This window comes from Papio anubis, chromosome 15, assembly GCF_008728515.1.
Source record: "Papio anubis isolate 15944 chromosome 15, Panubis1.0, whole genome shotgun sequence".
NCBI lineage: Eukaryota > Metazoa > Chordata > Mammalia > Primates > Cercopithecidae > Papio > Papio anubis.
The window spans coordinates 4620215-4631999 of record NC_044990.1 but is presented as its reverse complement, the minus strand read 5'-3'; the positions used below and the strand labels follow the sequence as shown (position 1 = coordinate 4631999).

Here is an 11785-nt window from a genome sequence, read left to right as displayed (position 1 = left end):
TAATGCCAGTGTCCCGCTGAGTGGGAAAGGAGAGGGCAGAACCCAGACCCGAAGGCCCACCTGTGGAGTGGGTCTGAGATGCCCAGCCTGTGTTCTCGGTCAGCTTGTCTATTGTTATCAGATGTGGGCTGGGCCCCGGCGTCTGTGACTTCATCCCATGGTGGCTGGAGTCTGGGATAAGACTCATGGTTGTCCCAAAGGTGCAGGCAAACTCCACCCCGGGGAGCTGTTGTGTGTGCATTGCCGGGTTGCTGATCCACTGACTGAGTGGTGCCGTGTACTTTTGTCACAAGAACCATAACCATAACGACAGCCACACAGCATGGACCTAGCGTGTGCTTAGCTCTGGACAAGACATGGATGTAGGCAGACGTGCTTCCTGCCTGCTGCGCTTGGTGCACTAGTGCTAAGGACAGACATGCAGGGCTTGGGAAAGGCATGAAGATGCATGGAGTCCAGCAGAGAGAGGATAAGAAAAGCAAGCATTTTGTGCTGGGTTGAATTGCGCTGTCGTTTTCAGAGGCATTGCGTGATCCACGGTTGCGCTCCCGCGAACAGCGAGTCTGGAGAAGGATTCGGAAGGTGGGTGAGAGTTGAGGGAATCTGAATTCCATCATTACGACTCGAATGTCTGCAATCAGCTCGCGGCTGTGTCGCCTGCTCGTGCCCCACAAACGCCATGCAGCGCCGCGCCAAGTCGGATGGAAGTGGGTTAGGGGATTACATAAGCCCTTGCGGGAGGGAAGATGGTCTTTTATGTGTGTTTCTTTTGCAGCGGCGGCGGCGAGCGCGGCTCAGGTTGATGTAGAACACGGGTGACAGTGGCCTGGCGCGAGCCCACTGCTGACGACAGCGGCTCAGCCCGCGCGGTTTCCATGGAGACGAGCCGGAGCCGCGGCGGCGGCGGGGCTGTCAGCGAGCGCGGCGGAGCTGGCGCGTCCGCGGGGGTCTGCAGGAGGAAGGCGGAGGCCGGGGCCGGGACCCTCGCGGCAGACATGGACTTGCATTGTGACTGTGCCGCCGAGACGCCGGCCGCCGAGCCGCCGTCGGGGAAGATTAATAAAGCTGCCTTCAAATTATTCAAGAAAAGGAAATCGGGTGGCACCATGCCCAGCATTTTTGGGGTCAAAAACAAAGGGGACGGGAAGAGCTCGGGTCCGACGGGGCTGGTGAGGAGCAGGACCCACGACGGACTGGCCGAGGTGCTGGTGCTGGAGAGCGGCAGGAAGGAGGAGCCGCGCGGCGGGGGCGACGGCGGCGGGGGCGGCGGGGGGCGGCCGAACCCGGGGCCCCCCAGAGCCGCGGGGCCCGGCGGGGGCTCCCTCGCCCCCAGCTCGGTGGCCAAGTCGCACAGCTTCTTCTCGCTGCTGAAGAAGAACGGGCGCTCGGAAAACGGCAAGGGGGACCCCGCGGACGCGAGCAAGGCCGGCGGCAAACAAAAGCGGGGGCTGCGGGGGCTGTTCAGCGGCATGCGCTGGCACCGGAAAGACAAGCGGGCCAAGGCGGAGGCCGCGGAGGGGCGCGCGGCCGGGGGCGGCCTGATCCTGCCCGGCTCGCTCACCGCCAGCCTGGAGTGCGTCAAGGAGGAGACGCCCAGAGCCGCGCGCGAGCCGGAGGAGCCCGGCCAGGACGCCCCGCCAGACCCAGCAGGTGAGCCCGCAGGGGGAGAGGAGGTGCCCGCCCCCGCCGACCGCGCCCCAGCGCGGAGCTGCCGAGAGGCCGAGGGCCCGGACCCCGGCGCCCGGGGAGAGGACGCCGCGGGGCATCGGCGCGCCGAGAAGCCCCGGGGACCCCCCGAGCCGGGGCCCGGGGAGGTCCGCACGGCCGAGGACGCGTCCAGGACGGGGGCCGTTCCGGTCAAGACGGTCCCCCTTGTCGACTCCGAAGGCGGCAGCGGCCGGGCACCCGCCGCCCCGGACCCTGCCTCTGTCGATCCACCCTCAGACCCGTCGGCAGATCGTATTTGTTTGATGTTTTCTGACGTGACTTCACTGAAAAGCTTTGACTCTCTTACAGGCTGTGGAGATATTATTGCAGACCCAGAGGAAGAGGCAGGTGCCAGCTGTGACAAGCATGCCCCCGGGCCAGGCAAGCCGCCTCTCTCTAAAAAGAACCCCGGCGTGGTGGCCTACCAGGGAGGCGGGGAGGAGATGGCCAGCCCGGACGAGGTGGACGACACCTACCTGCAGGAGTTCTGGGACATGCTGTCCCAGACCGAGGAGCAGGGACCCGGGCCCCAGGAGGGCGCGGCCAAGGTGGCAGCTGCGCTGGAAACCAAGGTGGCGCCCGAAACCCCCAAAGACACCAGGTGTGTGGAAGCGGCCAAGGACGCGTCCTCGGTCAAGCGCAGGAGGCTCAACCGGATTCCCATCGAGCCCCATCCGAAGGAGGAGCCCAAGCACCCGGAGAAGGAGCAGCAGGAAGGCGTCCCCAACAGCGACGAGGGCTACTGGGACTCCACCACGCCAGGCCCAGAGGAAGACAGCGCCAGCAGCGGGAAGAAGGCGGGCATCCCCCGGGATAGCTACAGCGGGGACGCGCTCTACGATCTCTATGCTGACCCGGACGGAAGTCCAGCAACCCTTCCTGGAGGGAAGGACAACGAGGAGACGTCCTGCCTGTCCCGGTTAAAGCCCGTATCTCCAGGCACCATCACTTGTCCACTGCGAACCCCAGGCAGCTTGTTGAAGGACTCTAAGATCCCTATTAGCATCAAGCACCTGACCAACCTTCCATCTAGCCATCCCGTGGTGCACCAGCAACCCTCCAGGAGTGAGATGCCCAGAACAAAAATCCCGGTTTCCAAAGTGCTGGTCCGCAGAGTCAGCAACCGGGGCTTGGCTGGGACCACCATCAGGGCAACGGCCTGCCACGACAGTGCCAAAAAGTTGTGAGGTCTTCCAGGCCAAAGTGGATGGGCCACATGTCAAGGAATACAACTTTTCCCTGGAAACCACTGCAGTTAGTTTTGCTTTTCCTAAAGAAAGTCTTCTAGGACACCACCCGTCCCCGCCTGCTCCAGAGCATGGACCAAGGAGGTCTCTGTGCCCTGAGCAGGGACAGGATAACACCAGAAAGAGGGATGCTACACTTGGGATTCTCCTCTCAAGATAAGTCCCTGAGAGTTATTTTCAAGCACTTTTTTCTTTTTTACCTTTAAGTTTTTCTTCTTTTTTTCTTTAATATAGTGAACACTTGGAAGTCACCTTTACTTGCCTTTGCAGAAAACAGGACTTAGCCAAACCTAAATAAGAGTCATGCCTGGATATTGGGATGAGCCAGTGTCCGGAGGCCTGAAGGAACCACTGAAGAACCAGAGGAGATCTCCTCTTCCAAGACAGATTTCCTTCCTTCCCTTCTTTCCTCTTTCCTTTCCAGGAAAAAAAAAAAAAAAAGAAAAAGGAAAAAAAAGAAAGAACCTTTGCTGTATCACTGTGTGGAAAACACCTCCAAAGCTGAAAGAGCCAGGTATTTACCTGATGAGCAGAGGGGACCATTGATTGGCAGAAAACTTCCCTACTTCAGTTGCTAGATATGCAAATTGACAAGTATCTAACACTGGGAAAATAAAGGCGAGTTTTGGTTTGGTTGATTTCAGTAATTTGTTTGGGGAGATATAAAAGGCTCAGGAGAGCAGGCTTTTGCTTTTGTTTGTTTCTTCCCCCACCCAGTGCAGAAATCAGGATCAGGGAAAGATTTTACTAAATGCCAATAGATACAGTATTTAAGCATTTATAAGCTGAAACCTTCTCATGTGAAGATAATGCATATTTTACAGTTTATCCAGCTGTTAACATTTTGTAATCGTCAATAATCTAGAATATAAAATCCGGTCTTACAGCTAGACGTGATGAGGGTCCCCCAAACCCTTGACGTTCTGTTATGTATTGTAATGGGAAGAGATTCTGGTTTTGTTTCATATGGGTCCTCTGGTTCTCAAAACAGCAACAACAACAAATCTATTGTGCTGGTGTCCCAGAGGAATGGCTCTGCCTTGTTTTGGGTAAGAGTCTGTTTCTCACCCCAAAGCCTCTTTTCAGATATTTTTTTTAACCTTGATTATAAAATTTTGGATCCAACCATTCCTCAATATGGTGAGTGCAAAATGAGGAACACATAAAGAAACACAATAGAAAGATATAGTTTTTCACATCATTTGCCTTTTGCTTTATGGACTTATGATGAAGACAAGTGTGTGCAGAATATGACGTTGGCAAGCTTCTGTATTGTAAACCCTTCATGCCAAGATTTTTTTTGAAAAGTCGTTTGCTTCTATGTATGTTTTCTAATATTCAGACGAAACATTTATTTCAGAAAGGGTTATTATATGCCTAGTTTCAATGATAAACTGAAGCAGTTCCTAGAATGCTATTAGTGTCTAATGATGAAATTAATATCCTTTTTAAAATACACTTCAGTGTATTTAATTAAAAGACCAGAGCTTCTACTAGGAGGTGATTCATCATAGCAGGAAGATTATGCATATTCAAGTGAAACTACACATATGTAAATGACATGAACACTTCTGTATAAGTCTCATTTCCAGAGAGATTGCATTAGTAATGAACTGTTATTACATGCTTTTTAAGTTTGTTTTCTGTTTCGTAAATGAAAGAATAAGGCAAGTGAAATATATGAAAGCCTATTTTAATAATATGAAGAAAGTAACAAAATAAATGGGCATCAAAGGAAAGCAAATTTGAGCCAGTAGCAGAAAGTAGGCCATTCCCCATTTTAAATTTGCAGTGATTCGATTAGGAGAGGTTTGCTGAATTTCTTCATTAGTCATATGACTGGCTTTTATTGCATTGTCTCAGATCCATAATGCTTTTTCAAAGTAATCTTTTAATATTTAATTTCTTTATGTGTGTAGCTGAGGCCCTATATGCAGTCATAGCCTTAAGCATTCTGAACACACTACCAGAAATTCATGTAAGCATCTCACACTCACGTGCTCATGCACACAACTGTGTACAGACTAACAGACAAAAGACATCTACTCTAGATTTGAAAATTATTTTTGAAATTATTTCTGTATTAAACAAGGGATTTAAATTTGATTTCATGCCGATAGTACTATTTAGACTCAAAATATATTCATCTTCCCCTAGTGAATGGAGAAAATATAAATTTTATTCCTAGCTGTAAAACAAAGGATCTTGATTTCCTTGTGGTACATTTTCCTGCAAGGGTTATATTCTCCTTTGCATGAATCCATGGCAAAGTTATGTTCGTTCATTTGTTCATTTGTACAGGAAAGTTAAGAATACCTGAAAAACTTATGAGAATATTGTAATAGTAAAGGCAATCTATTTCTTAAGCAGTACAAGAGAAGTTTTTGCTTTCCTGATTTTCGGACTTATTCCTCCATTTACATCATTATGCTGTGTCTCCTCTTCATAAGAAAAGGAACACGTGAGCAAAGTTTATCTTAATTTCCACTGGCCTGTCAATTAACCAGTTATAAAAGGTATAAAATATTTTCTTTTTAAATTTATATTTTCCACCTTTTTTTTAACCTTATATTTTTAAGAATTGCACCCACATCATTCAAATAAAGGATTTGGGCAATGAATTAGACAGCCTCAATCACTTGATGGGAAATCCCTGGAGTGGCAGGAAGAGTAAATTCTCAACTTTTTCCAACCATGGAACAGGGATCATAGTTGCTTTCTTGTGCCAAGGGCTACTTTCTCTCATTTGTGTTCACGGAGATTGTTTTTTCAAGAATTTTCCTAGATTTACATTCCAATTTTTATTAATGCATTATATCTAATGACCTTGTGAAGATTATTCAGGCCCATATTTGCTGACTTTTTAAGGGAAGGATTGGATAGAGGCTAATTGTATCTTTCCCATGTATGTATATTCTAAGGTACTTGGTTGATTGACTTTCTTTGGTTGAAAAGCTGCCCAAATTAGACAGGAAAAAGTCCAACCAATTGTTGGACGAAAATTTATCAGTTGGCTTAATAGCTCTGCACAAAGATAGCCTGACTTTAATGTCTATATTACACATACACTGTTATTTGAAACACTCTGCTTTAGTACAGATGGTGGTTGATGCTTTTAGCCTGCCATTAGCACCAACTGGGAGAAATTTTACTACAGCATTTTAAATAATCACAAGAGGAAATAGATTTTTATTATTTTATCTAATAACAACAATAGAATATAGAATACAAAGGACTTCCTTTAGATACATTTTCCACAAATTAACTGCTTATTTAAATACAAAGGGTTTAATATCTATGAAGGTAATAACTCACTGTGTTTAAAGGATTTATTTCTTCATCTCAGAGGTAGTCTTCAAGTATTTGCAATTAAACCGTATGCAAATAGCCCTTTGCTTACACAATTATCCAGGTAAAAAGACTATGTCAGGTGTTGAGATTTCTTTGAATTTTCTAAGAGTTTTCATTATTTACACCTTTGTCAGATTAATTTTAAAGGCGACTCCTGACTGTCAGCTTGGTGTGAGGAGATCCACTCAGGCAGCTCGTGTCTCCTAAGTGCCCTCAGACAGCAGTGACGGGACACTTCACATGACGCTAGCATATTTGCTCTGTTCGCATGGCAGAATGCATTCCCTGCTGTTAGTCATCTAGATTTCTCTCCTGAATTACAAATACATGGGTTTGGCTCCCCTGACGCTTGGCTTCTACTGAGACCTGTTCCAGTCCATTCACATATGCTTTGCTCCCCTTCTCATTGTTAAGATATTAATTCAAGAAGTTTTTTGCTGTTAAACATAAGGAAAAAGCATCACAATCGCTTCGTCTCATCACTGAGGAAAGCTAGTTTAAAGTATCTGAGTGAAATAAGAGAAAAAACCCAAATACCTCACCTAACCCAGTTTCCCTTTCCCCACCTCCGGGCAGAGCAAGGAAAGGAACAGTTCTTATTTGTGTAAACTCAGCCTTAGAAAATGTCAATTCATAACACACAAAAATATTTATGAAACAGTTTGGGACCAAGGGGGTAGTATGGTAGACGGGTGTCTTATAGAGCCTGTGTGGGGAAGCAAAAGGCAAGGGTGTAGTTCACAGGCAGAAGCAAGCTGTAACACGGTCAGTGCAGTGTGTAAGTGTGGCTCCTCACAGGCGGCCATCCATTGTGAGACCTCATCTTGCTCTGAAGATTTCCTGGTGGCTGTCATGCATTCATTGCTTCTCAAAAGCCTTGCACTGTGATAAGGGTTTAAAGGAGACAGATTGTTGCAACAATAGCCACTTCTAAGGAATGTTTTTATGTCACTGCAGATGATGTTTTTAAGAGGTGATTCAGAATGATAGTTTCATGATTACGGAAAGGAGTTCCTTCTCAAACTGCCAAAGGAAAGATGAAAATAGTCACGAAGCCTCCAGAACTGAAATTGGGCACCTTTCATCATTGATATTTACTTTAATTCAATGCAACACTTATTTATGGGGCATCTACTGTTTCGAATACTTAATAAAACCCCTCCAGTTTGGAGCTCACACCTAAGCTGCGCTGTAATTGGATTTTCTTAATATACATTAAAAACACAAAACAATTTTATTTTACTTTTTTTTTGGTATTTGCATTTGTTGCTTATAGCTTGTGGGGTGAAGCAGAGTGGTGTGAGGTCGAGGAAGGGCACTATGAATTAAGCCACACGAATGCCTCTAAAAAAATAGTAAATATAACAATAGTTAACATTAGTTGAATACTTACGATATGTCAGGCGCTGCTAGGAGATTTAGAAATAATTACTTAGTCCTCTTAACAGCCATATGGGGTAGGTAATATTATCTCTCCAGTATGACAGCTTTAATTCATCCCTTTTGTTTCTATCCCCTTCCATCTCTGTCTCTCTCTCTCTCTCTCTTTTCCCCTAGTCTGTAGGACAGGGATATAAACTCTTTAGTGATTTGCAGTAATAGAAGAGCTAAGAACTGCTTAGTGTCATTGTCAGCTCACTTGTAATAGAAAGAGCTAACCCAGGTCCATGCAGCTGCAAATTAGTTTTGTGTCTGAGATGACGGTGCTCACAATCATATACAGGGAACCCTGCCGCTGTGCTACGCTGAGTAGGCAAACATTGGCCTTCCCTTGGACGGATCCTCTTCTCTTAGGATTAACGTGGGAAGTACAGACAGAAATCTCTTCTGTTGTCATGGCGATACTTCTTCCCTGATAGGGTATCATTCGTTCCAAGCATGTTTGTTTCATTTGTTTTTATTCCTACCTTAAATCCAGTCTTGGTGGGTTCTGGGTGGTCTATGCATATGTGTGTGTGTTTTAACTGAAGTAAGAATATTGAATATGAGATCTACCCTCTTTTTTTTTTTTTTGAAATGGAGTCTCATTCTATCGCCCAGGCTGGAGTGCAGTGGCGTGATCTCAGCTCATTATAACCTCCACCTCCCAGGTTCAAGCTATTCTCCTGCCTCAGCCTCCCAAGTAGCTGAGACTACAGGCGTGCACCACCATGCCTGTTAGTTTTTGTATTTTTAGTAGAGACAGGATTTCACCATGTTGGCCAGGCTGGTCTCAAACTCCTGACCTCAAGTGATCTGCCCACCTCCACCTCCAAAGTGTGGGGATTACAGGCATGAGCCACTGCGCCCGGCCTACCTTCTTTAATTTTTAAGTACACAATAGAGTATTGTTAACTATAGCCACAGTGTTGTACAGCAAATCTCTCTAACCTATGCATCCTGCGTAACTGAAACTCTATGCCCATTGAACAGCAGGCCCTCATTTCCTCCCCCATCAGTCCCTGGCAACCATCATTCTACTCTCTGCTTCTATGAGTCTGGCTATTTTAGATCCCTTATAGAAGTGGGAACTCACAGTATTTGTCCTTCTGTGACTGGCTTATTTCATTGCGTATAACATCCCCCAAGTTTACCCATGTTGCTGCATATGGCAGGATTTCCGTCTTTTTTCAGGCTGAATAATATTTCCTTATATGTATATGCTGCATTTTTAAAAACCCATTCATCCACTGACGGACATTTACATTATTTTCACATCTTGGCTATTGTGAGTAATGCTACAATGAGCAAGGGAGTGAAAATATATCTCTTTAAGATCCTGATTTCAGTTTTTTTGAATAAGTACCCAGAAGTGGAATTACTGGGTCATTCATATGGTAATTCTAATTAAAAATAGAATTATTTTTAATTTCTGGAAGAACTTCTGTGCTGCTTTCCACAGTGGTTTCATCTGTTTACATACTTAGCAATGGTGCACAAGGATTCCAATTTCTCCACATCTTTGCCAACTGGTTATCTGTGTGTGTTTCAATGACAGCTGTTTGAGTTGTCCCTTGCCTTGATGCAATTCTGAACTTCAGAAATAATCACCTGGCTCCTTTAAAAGCCGTCCATCCTGTGTTGTGTCCACAGCCACAGAATCCTGTCCTACATTTTCTGATTCATTAACTCATTCAACTAATAGCCATTGAACACCTTCAATAAGTCAGTCACCGTGAAGATGAGTATTTTATATTGAATTCTATTAACATATCCTCTACGTTTACTATGGTGCCAGACAGGATGCTGTGTGCTTTTTTTTTACATTGTTATCTTTGCTGTTCACAAGAACCATGTAAGGTAGGTATTGGTAAAATGGGATACTTTTGGAAATTCTTCAATAATCGAGTAGAATAACTTTCTGCTCTATGCGAGAAGATACATTTTAAATAAGATATGGCTTAGGTTTCTGGTTACTTGAGACATATTATACTTTCTCAGATACTCTCAGACCTGAATCATTTAACAAAATAAAGCAGAAATACTAAAAATATCTGGTTCAATAGCATAGGGGCATGGAGTAGACATGCAGAAAATACTTGTTCACTTGCCTTGAAATGGCTCCAGGTGGCCTGAAGGAATCAATGAACCTTCTCAAATATCTACATTACAACCATTGGTCCCTACTACACATTTATTTCTAAATAAAGGAGGAAAAACTCTAGCAAAGTAATATTTAACATTTTCACTGCTTCCAGGATAAATCTTACTGAATATGGAGGATCTGATAGTCGTAGGTCTATCAGGAATATCAGGGAAAATGCTTTTGATGTTGTAGGCAAAGTAGATTCCTATCATTTGTACTTGACACCAGCTACCTAGCAGGCTCATTGTGAACTTCAGGTTTTGCCCATGTTATTTATATAAAGTATCTCAGTGTAATATAGGGAATTGCAGGTTATTTGAAAATAGTAACAAAGAAAACCCAAACGAGAAACTCCATTTCTAGAATTAGTTTTCCTGAAAGTCAGGCATGTCTTTGAGGACAAACTTTTGGCGGTATTATTTTTGTGCACAGGAGGAAAATTGTTAGTAGGTTTATAGATATTATTTTTATAATAGAATGTTAAACCCCTGAAAAACATCAAAAATTGTCTCCTAGAACTAATTCTATGTTTTAAAAACTTGTTTTAAAGAGGGATTCTAAATAGCAATAGGGTCTTTTCTCCTTTCTCCACTCCAATGGTTTAATGGGATAGAGGAATCAATGTTTATATTTTTAAACCTGTAAATATTTTATTTTGGGTATTTTGTATATTTGTTGATATAATTCCATTTTGTGCATATGTACCATTGTGCATGTTGCTGTTTTTGATAGTCACTCTTTTAATGAATGTAAGAAGCTTGGACTAATAGCACTTTTCTTGTTCCATTCAAACATCTGAAAATGAAATTACCACACTGCCATTTTAACTGTTGTGTTTAATTTCAGTCAATAAATTTTGTTGCTCCTTTGCATTTAAAGTGAATTCTGGTGGTTCTTTCTCCAGGATCAATTTTATTTCCAGTCTTTTCAATTTTTATAAATTATACTAATGATGGTGATAATCAGGAGATGATGTGTGTGTGACTGTCTTGTGGAAAGACCAATGGGAGGCCCATATTTCTTTCCACACTTTGTAAACAAGTGAAAAATTCCTTGTTTGGTTTGGGCAGCTGCCTTTTGAAAAGCTCGTTTGTTATTCTGACTCTGATCTGAATTCTGAGCCCTTTACTTAGAAAATCTCCTTTCCTTATCATCTCCCATGAGGGCGGCTAATCCGCGCTGTCAGGTAGCAGCAACATTAGGGCCACTGGAATCTTTCTAAAAAGTTGCTTTCTGGTTTTTGTTTATTTTGGTTTTGATGGTATGTTTTCATTTTCTCTGTGTAACAGGTAGGGAAGCCTCTCAAGGAAGGGAGGCCGGAAACCCCCAGATGTAGCTACTGATCCCTGTAGGCCAAGAGCTTTCCATTCCGTGGTCCAAGAATGGGCTGAGAACCTAAGGGGAGGTGGACGCATCCACAGTAGGGCGGCGAGGACTGTTTCCTAGACCTTTTTTGGTAGCTGATGGTCAAGCACAGAAAATCAGTCAGGATAAAGATATTTGAGCAACACCTTTGGCCACATATTATAACCCTGGACCAAACAACTAGATAATCCACATTCTTTTCAACTGCAAATAAAACATTTCTGAATATTGATTATATCCTATACCATGAAATAAGTCTTGACACATTTCAAAAAATAGTTCTTCACAGAATGTGTTCTCTTACCGCAACACACCTACACTAGAAATTAGTATTAAAAAGATAATTAAAATCACTCCATACATTTGGACATTTGAAAAATGCACCTTTCAATAGCTCACGGATCACAGAATAAATGAGTAAGGATATTAAAAAACAATTAGATGTGCATAATTATGAAAATGATCTATATTAAGACATGAAATATAACCAATTCTGTACTTAGGAGAAATTTTATAGCTTCAAATAGATTGTAAAAGATAAGGAGCTGAG

General features: G+C 44.0%; 1 protein-coding gene across 2 annotated transcripts; it reads left to right on the top strand.

Moving 5' to 3' along the window:
• The first annotated feature begins 325 nt into the window (after window positions 1-325).
• Window positions 326-10748, top strand: AMER2 (APC membrane recruitment protein 2). 2 transcript variants are annotated; one of them, XM_003913683.5, is made up of 3 exons: window positions 326-582; window positions 776-1650; window positions 2017-10748. In XM_003913683.5, exons 2-3 carry the CDS (start codon window positions 876-878, stop codon window positions 2892-2894), a joined length of 1653 nt encoding a protein of 550 aa, XP_003913732.1. In that variant the 5' UTR covers window positions 326-582; window positions 776-875; the 3' UTR covers window positions 2895-10748. The 2 variants fall into 2 exon arrangements, with proteins under 2 accessions (XP_003913732.1, XP_009189917.1); XM_009191653.4 differs by having other exon boundaries at window positions 492-582; window positions 776-10748.
• Window positions 10749-11785: the final 1037 nt, after the last annotated feature.

Bases quoted from the DNA above. Each gene is read 5' to 3' on its own strand.
- AMER2 (XM_009191653.4), top strand. From the start codon at position 876: ATGGAGACGAGCCGGAGCCGCGGCGGCGGCGGGGCTGTCAGCGAGCGC.